Consider the following 16,260-nt stretch of genomic DNA (forward strand, 5'->3'; position numbering starts at 1 on the left):
AGTTTGAGTTGGACTGTCACCGGACTAATAATCTTGGTGACAAGAAACGGGCCAATGAATTTGGGAGCTAACTTGTTAAACACGGAGCGGAGCGGAATATTCTTGGTTGAAAGCCACACTTTTTGACCCACGACGTAGACGGGAGGCTTTGACCGGTGGCGGTCGGCCTTGGCCTTCATGCGCCCCCCTGCTTGGAGTAGAGTCTCACGGGCTCTAGTCCAAGTACGGCGGCACCTCTGGACGAATGCGTGAGCGGAGGGGACCGCGACTTCAGATTCCAGACTCGGAAAAATTGGTGGCTGGTAACCTAAACTACACTTAAATGGCGAGAGGCCCGTGGATGACACTGGTAACGAATTGTGGGCGTACTCCACCATAGAAAGCTGTTGGCTCCAGGATGACGGATTCTTGGCAACCAAACATCGCAACATTCTCTCGAGGTCCTGATTGGCTCGTTCAGACTGGCCATTGCTCTGGGGATGATAGCCCGAGGACAGACTGACCGTGGCCCCCAGTAATTTACAAAATTCTCGCCAAAATTTGGATACGAATTGGGAACCCCTGTCAGAGACCACGTCCATCGGGAGGCCATGTAACCGAAAGACGTAATCTATGACTGCGACCGCTGTCTCCTTGGCTGAAGGTAATTTGGGCAAGGGGATGAAATGTGCCGCCTTCGAGAACCGGTCCACTACGGTTAAAACAACCGTCATGCCATTGGAAGGCGGGAGGGCGGTGACAAAATCTAGAGCGATATGGGACCAGGGTCTCGAAGGGACAGACAGCGGTCGAAGTAACCCATCTGGGGGTTGGTTAGATGTCTTACCAGTGGCACAGACTGAACAAGCCAACACAAAATCGTGAATGTCGCGAGCCATTAATGGCCACCAGAATCGTTGCTTAACTAAAAAACTGGTACGAGTCACTCCTGGATGACAAGCCACGTTGGAGCAATGACCCCATCGAATAACGTCGGACCGTAACCCCTCCGGAACAAACAAACGACCCGGTGGGCAACCAGGCGGAGGCGTTACCCCTTCTAGGGCTGTCTTGACCCTCGATTCGACCTCCCATACCAGAGTGGAGATGACAACTTTCTCAGGTAAAATACACTCGGGAGTCACCGGGCGTTCGGATGGATAAAAAATACGAGATAAAGAGTCGGGTTTGATGTTTTTGGAACCCGGGCGGTACGAGAGAACAAAATCAAAATGTCCGAAAAAAAGAGCCCACCGAGCCTGCCTGGAGTTGAGTCTTTTAGCAGATCTGATGTATTCCAGATTCTTATGATCGGTCCAAACGATAAAGGGTACCCCCGAACCCTCTAACCAATGACGCCACTCCTCCAACGCTAACGTTACTGCCAACAACTCTCTGTTACCAATGTCATAATTACGTTCGGCAGGCGATAGTCGATGAGAAAAAAACGCGCAGGGATGCATCTTGTCATCTGAGGAAGCGCGTTGTGAAAGCACTGCTCCTACTCCCACCTCTGACGCGTCGACCTCCACCACGAACTGACGTGTGGAATCAGGGGTGACCAGAATGGGAGCCGAAACGAAGCGACTTTTGAGGTTGTTGAACACTGCCTCGGCAGTGTTCGACCACCTGAACGTCGTTCGGGGGGAGGTCAAGGCAGTCAGAGGTGCGACTAGTTGGCTGAAATTACGAATGAAACGCCGGTAAAAATTGGCGAACCCCAGAAACCGCTGTAGGGCCTTACGGGAATCTGGACTTGGCCAATCTACCACAGCCTTAACCTTGTCAGGATCCATGCGCACTCCCTCAGAAGAGATGATGTACCCTAGGAAGGGAACAGACTGTGCATGAAACGCGCACTTCTCCGCCTTGACAAAAAGCCCATTCTCTAATAGTCTCTGGAGCACTCGTCTGACGTGTTGAACGTGTTCCTGGAGAGACGAGGAAAAAATCAATATGTCATCCAGGTAAACATATATGAATTGATCTACCATGTCTCTCAACACGTCATTCACGAGTGCTTGGAAAACCGCTGGGCTGTTGGAAAGCCCGAAAGGCATAACCAAATATTCAAAGTGCCCCCTAGGGGTATTAAAAGCGGTTTTCCATTCATCCCCCTTCCTGATGCGAACCAAATGATATGCATTGCGTAAGTCCAGTTTCGTGAAAATGGATGCTCCCTGCAACCTCTCGAAAGCTGAAGACATCAACGGCAAAGGATAAGAATTCTTTACCGTGATGTTGTTCAGCTCTCGGTAATCAATACAAGGTCGCAGAGAACCATCCTTCTTCCCAACGAAAAAGAACCCCGCCCCCGCAGGAGAAGAGGAAGGATGGATGAACCCAGAGGCCAGAGAATCAGAAATATATTTCTCCATGGCCTCCCTCTCGGGAACAGAAAGAGAGTAAAGTTTGCCTTTAGGCGGAGATTTACCTGGCAGTAGATCTATCGCACAGTCATAGGAACGATGCGGAGGAAGAGAAGCAGCACGAGACTTACTGAACACCTCCTTCAGGTCGAGGTACTCCGCGGGCACGTTAGATAAATCCGCTGCCTCACTCTGAAACACAGAACCAGACACAGAAGAACAAGCCGACATCAAACAGGACTCATGACAGTGGTTACTCCATGTGGAAATAGTGTTAGTGCGCCAGTCGACCCGAGGATTGTGTCGAGTAAGCCACGGGTGTCCCAGAACCACTGGTGCAAGTGGTGAGTCCATGAGGAGAAATGATATGCGTTCGGTGTGATTGCCAGAAGTGATGAGAGTGATGATCTCGGTAGCATGAGTAATCCGGGGAAGTTCCTGTCCATTGAGTGCGTTGACGGTTATCTTGTGCGGAAGGGGAGTGATGGGAATCTGAAGTTTGAGTGCAAGTTTGAAGTCCATGAAATTACCTTCCGCTCCCGAATCCAGTAGTGCTTGAGTGCTGTGTGTGGACGTTGGCCATCTCAGTCTTACCGGGAGGAGGGTCGATGATGGTGATGAGGTCTTCTCGGCGGAGATCCCACCCGATAGTAGCCTCATACTTACTATCGGGCTTGCTCTTTTACCGGACATGAATGGATAAAGTGACCAGCCCGGCCGCAGTACAGACAGAGTCCTTGGGATCTCCGCCTTTCCCTCTCCTCCCGGGAAAGCCGAGCTCTCCCTACCTGCATGGGCTCGTGGTCGGAAACAGGGCTGACCGCGCTCGCTCCACTGGGCTGGTGGTCCTCCGCGCTGTGCTGGAGACGATTAGGACGTGTCAGTCCAGTCACACGATTCAGGCGAGCGTCCACTCTTAACGCCAGCTCCACCAGTCCATTAAGTGTCTCAGGGAGGTCCAAAACGTAGATTTCTCTAAGAACGCGGTCAGCCAGCCCATGCAGGAATCTGTCCCACTGCGCCTCCTCGTTCCAATGGCACTCTGCGGCCAGGGTGCGGAAACGGATGGAGTAATCCGACACCGAGCCTTCACCTTGACGCTGATCGGCGAGTAATCTGGCCGCCTCCTTACCCGCCACTGCGCGATCGAAAACCCTCCTCATCTCCTCGGAGAGTGCCTGGAACGAGGTGCAGCAGTCGTCCTTATTCTCCCACACCGCCGTTCCCCAGAGAGATGCCCTTCCTGACAGCAGTGTCAGTACAAACGCCACCTTGGAGGATTCACTATGAAAGGTGCGCGGCTGTAAGGCAAAATGCATGGAACATCTCGTAAGAAAAGCTCTGCAGAATTCAGGCTCACCAGAATACCCTTCCGGTGTGGGTAGACGAGGCTCAGGTTGATTCTCTGCCGCTGGTGCTGGTGGTGGGGGAACGGGCGGTGTGGGCAGCGCAGTGGGAGCTCGTAGATGTTGTAACTGTTGGGTGAGCTCGGACACCTGTGCCACGAGTGCTTGGACCGCACGACCTGTGTTAGATATGCTCTCCTCTTGTTGATCCATACGCGTGATGCTATGGGAGATGAATTCACTCAGACGAGTCTCGCTTGCTGCATCCATATTTGGTCAGATCGTTCTGTGAGGAAATCAGAACGGATACAATTGCAAGTAAAAGGCGTTTATTAATGGTTAGAAAACGCACAAACACAGGTCGGGGAAAACACACTCAGATGACGATTGTGGCACAGGGACTTCGATGGCCTCCGGTGGTGGTGAAGTGAAGCGTGCTCAGGAAACCAGGAACCAGTGGAACATCCAGACGAGGTGACGGAACACAACGAATCCACACGACGAAAGCCACAGCAGGGAAACAGAGAGCCACACGGGAACAGGACACGACACCGGGGAAACCACAACGATCTGACAACATGAGATGGGAATTACTGCACATATAAAGGGAACGGGGATTGATAACAGCTGGCAACACTAATCACTACAATGAGTAACCACGCCCACATACAGACACACACACACACACATCAGAATTGAGACAGCCGATTCATGAACCGTGACACACACTCACACACACACACACGGTCAAAAGACTGTTTGCCCTCTCCGCCACCCCAGAGACTGTGGCTTCCTGTCTTTAAGGCCTTTCCCCTTCGGCTCCTCCTTCAGCCTCCCTGTGGCCATCACACACACACACACACACACACACACACACACACACACACACACACACACACACACACACACACACACACACACACACACACACACGTATTATAACTATTATCTATTCACAAGAAAGAAACATGAAATCAACTCAAAGCTTGGATTTAACAGTATTAATCTTTGCAAACCCTGTTTCTGTTTGTTCTCTGTGTGTTTGACAGATGAAGTGAAGTCAGTGTCAGTGAAGGAGGGAGATTCAGTCTCTCTAAACTCTGATCTTACTGAAATGAAGAATTATTATTATGATCTGATTCAGTGGAGGTTTGGAGATGAAAACACTTTAATAGCTGAAATCAATAAACGGGCCGACAGAATCACTGTATATGATGATGTTCTTGATGGGAGATTCAGAGACAGACTGAAGCTGGACAATCAAACTGGATCTCTGACCATCACAAACACCACAACTGAACATGAAGGAGATTATAAACTACTGATGAGTACAGGAAGATTCTCATCAAAAGCATTCAGAGTTTCTGTCTATGGTGAGTAGAGATCATTTTTCTTCTCCTTCAAATATTCTTATTTACTATTTACATGTTGAATTGTTGAATCTTTTACAGTTTGAGATGACAGACCGTATAAAAACTCACTTTGAACCGATTATAAGATTGTTGATTAGATTTGATCATATTTCTGTGTATTCAGAAATATTAGATGATGTCGGCGCTGATATTAGTGTTTATTGACTGATCTGATCTCAGTTTGATGTGTTTATTCCTCAGACTCTGTCCACTGTTGTGGTCCTACTGAAGCTGTGATCCGATTGGTCCTCTCTGCTCTGGTGGGCGTGGCTACTGTCATTATTATGGTTTATGAGATCAGATCCAGAAGAGCTGAACGAGATCAAGCACATATTCACACATCAGGTACATGATTGATGATGTCATTTCTCACAAACTGATTTTGCATATATAAGTATCTGTGAGATTTATTAATTTATGGCTTTTTATGTTCATCTTTTTCAGGAAGTATTGAAATCTAAAGCAGAACGCTGAACTTTAAAGGTTCTTCAAGTGTGTTTTTGTTCTTCTAGTGTTTTTTTCATAATAAATACTGATGATTATTTGAGTTTGTGCTCTTTCAGTGTCAGATTTTAACAGTGTCACTTTATTGTTTATATTTCTCTCAGATATAAAAAAATGTTGAATAGAGACACAGATCTCACTTTACTACTGCTGTATATTTGTCATATGTATTTTCTTGCCTTTATCAATAAAGTTTCTCACTCTGAGGTTCAAGAGTCTCTCATGATTTATTCAGAGGAATACAAACTTTATGTATATTTTAAATATTTCAGCAGTGTACCGTATACAGCTTTATTTCTACTTTTTTCACAGGTGCTTCTTATAGCCTATCTGTAAAAACATTATGTAGGCCTATTTATTTTTAATATTACCAATTAGTTTGTTTTTATATCAATATATTCCGGTATAAACAGCATATACAGCTAAAATATTATTCTAAAAAGTTTTCGTATTGTATTAACTCTGTACTCTGTAGCGCTGTTTGTTCGCTGTCGGCTACGGTAGAAACATGACGTCACGATATGTCGACCTTCATAGAAAGGGGTGGCCGCGGTTATGTAGATATAAATGACTCATTCTAAGTTAATACAAACATAACGGTTCATTAAGTAAGGTCTTTATACACCACTGAAAACATAGTTATGGATCTTATATTGCATTTCTGCCATTAGATCCTCAGAAAAAACACACATTGCACCTTTAAGGTAGCTACACCTTTGTACCTTATTTACTACTCAAATGTGAATTTTAGCATTATAAAAACACACATGTGGGATTATATTAGTAGGCTACCTAAATGGTAGATGCCTCCCTTATTAAGGACAATGTGTATTTATTTTTAAATTGTACCGTATTTAGATGTAAGTTTAGCATGTGCACTGCAGGATGATGAATCAGCCAGTGTGTTGTGAAAGGAATTAAACCGAAACATTTGCTAATTTAGTTGTTAAATGTTAAAAGAGGGATAAGATGCCCCTGGTAAATCGAACATATACAGAACATATAAAGCTTTACATTATTAAAATATTGTTTAACTATACTGATACGTTTTTTTCTATCTACAGTAATAAACAAACAACTTCCCCCAGCTTCTCCTTTATCCTGAGAAAATACTGATTTTGGACACATTATAATATGCTTTGAGATCACAGTGAAATACATAAACACAACATATCGATGCTCCATTTCCTCCAACAGGGAACGATAAAGTCTTTAAATCTCTAGTGTGATTTGTCTCTGTGGTCTCGTCTGAGGAGCAACACCTCCATCTAGTGGCTCACCCTGAACTCACATGTTATCAGGAGTTATTTACTCAGAATCTGTAATGAGATCCAGTGATTGTGTCTGTTACTCAAGAAAGCCACTAGATGGCGCTGTGTTCAGTATTATGTGACGAATACTGTGAAACGAGTAATGAAGAATAAAACCACGTTGAAGGGTTTTTTTTTTATATATATTTTTTTATTCAGTATTAACAATACAATACAACAACATCTGTTTATGCCAGGGTTGATACACAAAATACACTACTAAAACAGGCATACAAGACAAACAATAACCACAAAATAAAATAAAAATAAAAATAAAACGAGACCAAATTACATAAAAGGATGCAAATTAAACATATTTAGAGAGTACAAGATCGGTCTTAATAGCCTTTCTATTTTTAAGACCTCTTACAGTGGTGTGATATTGTTTTAGCTCTGCTAAAAGGTGTTCAAAATTTGGTTTGGACTCTGCCCATTTCTTCTTATGAATATGGAATTTTCCTAAGACTAAAAACAATTGGACAAAAAAAGAAAAATCCTTATCTATTCCACCATCTTCAAAGTAAATAAACACATCTTTTCCCCTCAATGTTAAAGTTTGTCCAGTTTTACGTCTTATATAGTTTTCAACATCTCTCCAAAATATCTTACTGTATGTACAATCATAAAACAGATGACAAATTGTTTCATCATAATTACCACAAAAGGTACAGGAATATTCAATGTCAATTTTAAATCTCTCTAAAGTTTTCTTTGCTGGGTATATTCTATGTACAATTTTATAAGACACCTCCTTTATTTTATTATTTAAGAGGAACTTGTCCCCAATTAACCACATTCTTTCCCATTTGATTCCTTCAAACTGAGAAGCCCAAAAGGATCTCGCTGCAGGAAGTGTTTTAGTGTGCATTAGATTCCTAATGTATTTGTTTGGGCATTTTTTGGTAGTGATGTCAATGTCGCCAAGGACAATTTCTTGTGTAGTCAAATAATTGCCACTTACACCAGTTGAGTTATATTTTAAAATCTGAATGATATTTCTTGGCACAGCATCAAAAACGATAGCATACTCCTTAGGGGAGACAGGACATTTAGCTTTTGAAAGAAACTCGTCGTATGTTAGTAACTGACCTTCTGTGTTCATGAGTTGTTCAACTAATAGAATGTTGTTATCAACCCATCTTTGGTAATATATAGATTTATTTTTATATTGAATATTCCTGTTGTTCCAAATATAACAGTTCGTGGGAGAAAAATTGTGTTTGTAGACCATTTTCCAGGCTAACAGGGCATGCTTGTGAAAGTTGGCCAACTTCACAGGTAACTTCTCAATTTTAAAATCACATTTCAACAAGAAGTTTAATCCTCCCAGTGAATCAAAAATCTGTTTGGGAAAGGTGTTCCAAATACTCTCTGCTTCCTTAATTAAATGACTTAACCATCTCACCAAAAAGGAATTACTTAAGGTTTCAAAAGTCAACACTTCAAGACCACCATCTTTCCTTAAATTACATAAAATATCTTTACGTAAATAATGGGATCTATTCCTCCAAATGAAATTAAATAAGATCTTATCAAGTTTTTTATATACACTAGCTGGCATTCCCATGGATAAAGATAGATAGACGGCACGTGATATCCCTTCTGCCTTAGACAATAAAACTCCCTCATCAACCATATATTCAATCTTTTCCTTATTTTCTCTACTATGGGGTCAAAATTGAGATTACAACGCCTTTTTTCATTTTTATCAATGATAACCCCCAAGTATGTTATTGTATTTTTAACAGGAATACCACTTATGTCTGATAAGTCACATTCCTTTAGTGACAACAAGGCAGATTTATTTAGATTCATTCTTAAACCCGGGACTTCTGAGAATTTTGTGATAGAATCAATTGCTTTGATAACCTCGTGCTTATTACGGAGAAATAATGCCGTGTCATCCGCTAACTGTGAAATTTTTAATTCTGTACCTAATGTCAATATACCTTGGAACTGGGCATTTTGAATATGTCTGGCCATGATTTGTGTAACAAGGAGAAAAAGGGAATCCTTGTGGTATTCCACGACCGACCTCAAATCTAGGAGTTGTGCCATGAGCAAGTTTAACTGAGCTGTTACATCCTCTGTATAGAGTTTGAATAGCCTTTAAAAACTGTTCTCCAAAACCAAAGCATTTGATCGTTTTTAACATAATGACTAACTGTGTCAAATGCTTTATAAAAATCGACAAATAGGACAAAACTATCATCTACTATGTATTCATTGTAATCAATCATATCCAAAATCAAACGTATATTATTACCTATATTCCGGCCTGGCATAAAGCCTGATTGTTCTTCATCAATTATATCATCTAACCCTGATTTTAATCTTTTAGCAAAAATTAGTGCAAATATTTTAGCATCACTATTCAATAAACTAATTGGTCTCCAATTTTCAATACTTCATTTATCTTTGTTTGGTTTGGGTATCAGTTTAATAAGTCCTTGTCGCATAGTTGGTGGGAGTTCCCCTTTCTTAATGGCTTCTATATAAACTTTAACTAAAAAAGGAGCTAACAATTGGTCAAAAACCTTGTAAAATTCACTTATTAGCCCATCATTCCCTGGCGATTTATTTTCTTTTAGAGAGGCAATACATTTTTGCACTTCTGATAAACAAATCTCTCTGTCACAAACCAATTTAAAGCCATCGTCAATGACATCAATATAATTTTGTTTACTTTTTAGGAAGAGATCCATATTTTTTGCATTTTCGACATCAGTAGAGTACAATCTTTGATAAAAATCAGCAACGTATTTTGATATCTGGATCTTATCATCACAGACATCATTGATTTTTTCATTGAATTTACTTAGGGATGATACTTCAAAGTTTCTTTTTTCTAGATTAAAGAAATATTTAGTGCATTTTTCCCCTTTTTCAAGCCATTTCCTCCTAGATCTGACAAAAGCCCCTTTAGCTTTGTCTTCATACATCTTGTCCAATTTAAGTTGTAAAGAAGTTAGTTCTGTAAACTCACATCCAGTTAAATTAACTTTCTCTGATAGCTTTATTAATCTAGTGATAACTCTGGATTCTTCCTCTCTCTTGTCTTTGGCTATTTTCTTCCCTAGTATTATAGCTAACTTACGAACTTCAAATTTCATCAGCTCCCAGCAGCTTCCAAAGTTGTCATCAAGACTAGCTTTTCTCCAATATTTTCCAATTATCACGGCGTCATCATCCTTAAATTGTTTATTTTGTAATAGCATTTGGTTTAATTTCCAATAATCTCTGTTTGGTCTGTAACTAAGTATTATTAAATCTATCTTTATATAAATGGCTTGGTGATCTGTGAGAACAGTAGGTTCTATATGAACTGAAACCATCTTGTCATCGATATCCGAAGAGATCAACCAGAAATCTATACGGGACTGCTGTGACCTATCTTTATTACTCCAAGTATATATGCTGTTGTTGGGATTTTTGTGTCTCCAGATATCAACAAGACTCAACCTTTGATATACATTCTCCAACTCATCTGAAGAACTGTTTCTTGGAGGCCACCTATCCAGATTTCCATCCATAACTGTATTAAAATCACCTCCCCATATAATCTTAGCAGTAGGAAAAGTTGTAATCAGCTGGTTAATTTTATTTTCTATTGTTGTAAATAATAGCTTGTTGTCTTTTTTGTTGTTACACGCATAGATGTTTATAATAATGAATTGGGAATGATCTACATCAACAACCAGTATTACCCATCTCCCATTTGAATCTGCTAAATGTTTAATAATGTGCCCTTTAAAGTTTCCCTGTAAAATAGCGACCCCTGCTGACCGGTTACTCCCAAATGAAAACTGCAGAGATAACTGCTCTAATGTAATCATTAGCTGCCTCAATGCCCCTTATTACACATGGGGGGTTACCTTAAGATATGGTTGCACTTCAACAGAGCATACAGGATCTTTCCTTTTCAGGTGTCTTTAATTTCGTTTCCATTCACAAATGCTCTGATCCCCACGAAATAAGCCTTCTCTCCTCTCTTTCTTGCCGCTTCTACAGTTGGCCAGAGCCGGCCGCGAATGGCTCTGTCTTCAGCGGTCAGGTCTTCTTTGAAACGAAGCTTCTTGCTGCTCAGGAACTCACTCTTCTTAGATGCCCTCCAGATTAAGTTTCTCGCTGTTCTCGACACAAACCGGATGATCACTGGTTGCTGATTGGAATTGCCATCTTTGCGTCTCCCAATTCTGTGGACAACGTCGATTGCCTCCATCACTGCTCCAACCTCACTAGCCGACAGCACCGCACGGCAGACCTCTTGCACACGAGACTTCAAGTTGTCATCCTCTCTCTCTGGGATCCCGTGCAAACGTAGGTTCTGTCGTCGGCTGTATCGATCACTCTCATTTACTTTAGTTTCCATTTCACTGACTTTTCTCTGGAGTGTCTCGCATGAAGCTTTTAAGATGCTATTCTGTTTTTTCAGATCTGCCACTTCTTTATGACAAAAGTCCAAAGACTTATTCAGACCATCTATCTGGACTGTATTGTAGTGTACCGCCTTGTCTGTCTGATCTGCCCGTTCGTTTATCTTGTCGATGACGGCAGAGATGATGGTATCCTGAAGTTCCAGAAGCGATGGCTGTTCTTCGTTGCCTCTTGCCTTTTTCATTTGAGGTTTTGTAGGCGTGTTAGGAGATGAGACACACTACTCAAAAACACTGGCCTGGCATGCATAAGAGTGTGTTTCTCGGGCAGTTCGTTTTTTCCTTATTTGTCACCACTTCCATTGCGCTGTTATGCTAGCTGCAGAGTCAGCAATGACTAGCTTGAATAATAAGACGCTATTTTTCCAAAAACCGGCAGAAAAAAACTATGAAATTCAATAACACTACAGTCGAGCAATCAGTGAAAAAAAACTTTTAGCAGCAAAATTAAATTCTAAATGTTAATTTGAGCAGCAATCTTCAACAGTCGTTACAGGTCTATTCAAATCGCGTCTGATCTCGCCGCCATCTTGAATCGGCCTCCATTGACCAAGTACTCCTCGCTACCACATGTTGAAGTGTTCAGAGAAAATAAACAGTCATGTTGAGACTGCACTGATAAATATTTTCTGCAGTGGAGAGAACGCACCCCTAGGGGCGCCAGAACTGGATGAGGATTTTGCCGGTCGGTCAGGAAGCTGGTGATCCACTGACAGATGGAGGCGGGCACAGGGAGCTGGTGATCCACTGACAGATGGAGGCGGGCACAGGGAGCTGGTGATCCACTGACAGATGGAGGCGGGCACAGGGAGCTGGTGATCCACTGACAGATGGAGGCGGGCACAGGGAGCTGGTGATCCACTGACAGATGGAGGCGGGCACAGGGAGCTGGTGATCCACTGACAGATGGAGGCGGGCACAGGAAGCTGGTGATCCACTGACAGATGGAGGCGAGCACAGGGAGCTGGTGATCCACTGACAGATGGAGGCGAGCACAGGGAGCTGGTGATCCACTGACAGATGGAGGCGGGCACAGGGAGCTGGTGATCCACTGACAGATGGAGGCGGGCACAGGGAGCTGGTGATCCACTGACAGATGGAGGCGAGCACAGGGAGCTGGTGATCCACTGACAGATGGAGGCGGGCACAGGGAGCTGGTGATCCACTGACAGATGGAGGCGAGCACAGGGAGCTGGTGATCCACTGACAGATGGAGGCGGGCACAGGGAGCTGGTGATCCACTGACAGATGGAGGCGAGCACAGGGAGCTGGTGATCCACTGACAGATGGAGGCGGGCACAGGGAGCTGGTGATCCACTGACAGATGGAGGCGAGCACAGGAAGCTGGTGATCCACTGACAGATGGAGGCGAGCACAGGGAGCTGGTGATCCACTGACAGATGGAGGCGGGCACAGGGAGCTGGTGATCCACTGACAGATGGAGGCGGGCACAGGGAGCTGGTGATCCACTGACAGATGGAGGCGGGCACAGGGAGCTGGTGATCCACTGACAGATGGAGGCGAGCACAGGGAGCTGGTGATCCACTGACAGATGGAGGCGGGCACAGGGAGCTGGTGATCCACTGACAGATGGAGGCGAGCACAGGGAGCTGGTGATCCACTGACAGATGGAGGCGAGCACAGGGAGCTGGTGATCCACTGACAGATGGAGGCGAGCACAGGGAGCTGGTGATCCACTGACAGATGGAGGCGAGCACAGGGAGCTGGTGATCCACTGACAGATGGAGGCGAGCACAGGGAGCTGGTGATCCACTGACAGATGGAGGCGAGCACAGGGAGCTGGTGATCCACTGACAGATGGAGGCGGGCACAGGGAGCTGGTGATCCACTGACAGATGGAGGCGAGCACAGGGAGCTGGTGATCCACTGACAGATGGAGGCGGGCACAGGGAGCTGGTGATCCACTGACAGATGGAGGCGAGCACAGGAAGCTGGTGATCCACTGACAGATGGAGGCGAGCACAGGGAGCTGGTGATCCACTGACAGATGGAGGCGGGCACAGGGAGCTGGTGATCCACTGACAGATGGAGGCGAGCACAGGGAGCTGGGTTCATTTGGACAGGAGGATGTTTGGTATGATGGTGTTGAAGGCCGAGCTGAAGTCCACAAACAGGATCCTCACAGTCCCTGGTTTGTCCAGATGTTGTAGGATATAATGCAGTCCCAGGTTGACTGCATCATCCACAGACCTGATTGCTCGATAAGCAAACTGTCCAGCAAGGGTCCAGTGAGGTCCTCCAGGTGTGCCAGCACCAGTCTTTCAAATGACTTCATGACCACAGATGTTAAGACAACAGGGGCCTCATGTATCAATCTTGCGTACGCACAAAAACGTTGCGTACGCCAGCTTTCACGCTCACGGTCGTATGTACTAACAGTGAAATTAACGCGAGAATGTGCGTTCCTCCACGCCAATTTCATGTCTGGCGTACGTACATTTCTCATTGTTTTTGTCCGTTGGCGACTCTTACAGGCAATGAAGTGAAGTTGCAAACATTACACAACGAATTGTTCTACAAGTCTCCGTCTCCCACCACCTGTGGGAAGCATTGCTAATAATTTGCAATTTATAAAATAATTGACATATATTGTCGAGCCTTATGGGAATATTCTATCAATTTTGCAATTAAGTAAGAACATATAAAAGCATATGCAAATTGATACAACCCTTAGTCTATGGCAATGGCAGCTTTGGTGTAATGTCCACCTTTATATCAGACCATTTCTTTTTAAGGTCATTTAGGGTAGACTGTGTACAGTTGAGACATGTGTACAGTTGAGACACCTTAACTTGCGTTCGCAGCAAGCACAAGTTGTGATTTTTGCTGTGCACGTGCGTATTAGTGTCCTCTTTGATCGTGGGAAATTTGAACAACGGACGCATCTCCGATCCGAAGGTATCGGGGAAAGTTTTTTTTTATGACGTTCACTTCACCATGCACTCTCCACAATGAATAGCTTATTATCCTTATGTGACTGTTAAACGTAACTGGTATCTCCACAAACGTTATTCTGTATTTCATGGTATTGTGTCATGCAAGGTAATTGCAAAATCTAGAGAAATGTGCGAGGTGGCCAGCGGGGGATAGTTGAGACATATCTACTGTACCCCCGATAGAGTTCTATTAGGAAACACATTGTTTAGTTGTTCAGTGTTATGATAACAGTTTAAACGCCGTAATTAGCCAGCATAGGATGCAAATGAAAATAAAATGTGATATTTGTGATATTTAAACTGTGTATTGTTACATAATCTTGTTCTTGCTTTATACATTTTAACCAGTGCTAATTTAAATAAAATGAATGAATATAAATGGATGAATAAACAAAAATGTTGCCCAATTGTTATTTTCTTTATTTGTCTTTATTTTTTTATTTATTTACAATGAATGGTTAGTTACCTTCACATCATTAAAAATGGGGTGTCTGTACCATGCACTGTCTAAACTGTACCACATGATATGGGTACAGTTGAGACAAAGTTGAGACAAAAAGCACCTTATTTTTATGAGCTAATTGTGGAAAATATAAACTACTTGTGGGTATTATTGATTGATAATATCTTAGTCTACAAGGTAATGAAATGTCATGTGGCGTGTCATGTGGAAATTCACTTCTTTTCAGTGTCTATTTTTGTGTGAAAAAATCAAAACGCAAAAAGTGTCTCAACTGTACTCAGTCTACTCTACAGTGCGACTTTCAGCATCAGCCAAACTCTCCCACTCATATTTTTTCCTTTTGTTATTAATTCCGGAGGACAAAGTTCCACCTAGATAGTAGCACCTCCAATTCACTCTCTGTAAAGTTTCGTTTCTTGCCGCCATTTTCTTACTGCTTTCTTTTGCCAAAGTGGACTCATTACCATATTTAAATTAATTAAATTAAGGGAGGAGACTGGGTGGGGCGTTGTGCTCGTGCATGTGCGCTCAATTTTACGTTAACTGGGATGTACAAAGAGAATATGCGTGGGATCCTTCGTACGCAGAGATTCATACATCTGGGTTTTTTTGTGCGTACGCACATTTACAGCTTTGTCCGTACGCAATGTTTTAGTATGAATTCAACGCAAGTCTTTGTACATGAGGCCCCAGGTCAGTAGTCATTCAGTCCAGTGATTTTGGGTTTCTTTGCACTGTAAAAAATTTTTTTGTTGACTTAACTCATTATTTTTTGTTATCTTTTTGCATGGATATTTTTAAAGGGGTCATATAATGGAACATGCACTTTTACAAGTTGATTGCACTGAAATGTCTGTTGGCAGTGCCTGTACACAACCATCCTATCATGATAAAAATCCATCCAGTGGTTTTGTTTTAATCTCCTTATATGTTTGACCATCTCTGAAATCAAGCCGTTCGATATTGTGACGTCATAAGATCGTACGCCCCTCCCGCTATTGTGATTGACAGCCGTGTTTCAACACAAGACCCGCCCTGAACAAGCTGTGACAGCCGTCGTCATAGTAGTCCGCCATTGTTGATATGCTGGAGTAGAATGGCGTCTAAGCGATTGTGGTGTTCTGTTCTTAGATGTAATAAGGAACACAGCAGTCATTTGGATGTTCCTAAATCCGAGCCGTTGAAGAAGCAGTGGCTGAGTTTTGTTTTTGAAGGATATGCCCAAAGGATTGACGCGGGGATTCCCTCACGGGGATTCCCCACGATCGTCTGTGCTTTCATGTTTGCGCGAATCATTTCACACCAGACAGCTTCACAAACGAGAAAAAACGGATCGGTATCAACGTGTTCCTGCTGAACCTCCAGAAGATGTGAGTGTAATGTTTTATTAACCTTTATATTAGTATTTATATTAATTTTTGCGAAATTTGCAAACCTTGCTGCAGGCTTCACGATGAATGTCTTGAAGGTTTACACTCAGGGTA

At 43.2% G+C, this 16,260-nt stretch overlaps 1 protein-coding gene and 1 long non-coding RNA gene across 2 annotated transcripts in view; one reads left to right on the plus strand and one right to left on the minus strand.

The window, feature by feature from the left end:
* LOC309476005 (uncharacterized protein) overlaps window positions 1-16,260 on the plus strand; it is a 220,006-nt gene that overhangs the window by 43,335 nt on the left and 160,411 nt on the right. The window contains exon 6 of the mRNA XM_082139079.1: window positions 4,844-5,067. Within this exon, the coding sequence (XP_081995205.1) occupies window positions 4,844-5,067 (224 nt within the window). The remainder of the gene's footprint in view (window positions 1-4,843; window positions 5,068-16,260) is intronic.
* The window catches only part of LOC309476456, a 59,518-nt gene that overhangs the window by 21,059 nt on the left and 22,199 nt on the right, over window positions 1-16,260 (minus strand). The gene's annotated exons all lie outside the window — the stretch shown is intronic.

This window comes from Leuciscus leuciscus, assembly GCF_965113295.1.
Source record: "Leuciscus leuciscus genome assembly, chromosome: 15".
Lineage (NCBI taxonomy): Eukaryota > Metazoa > Chordata > Actinopteri > Cypriniformes > Leuciscidae > Leuciscus > Leuciscus leuciscus.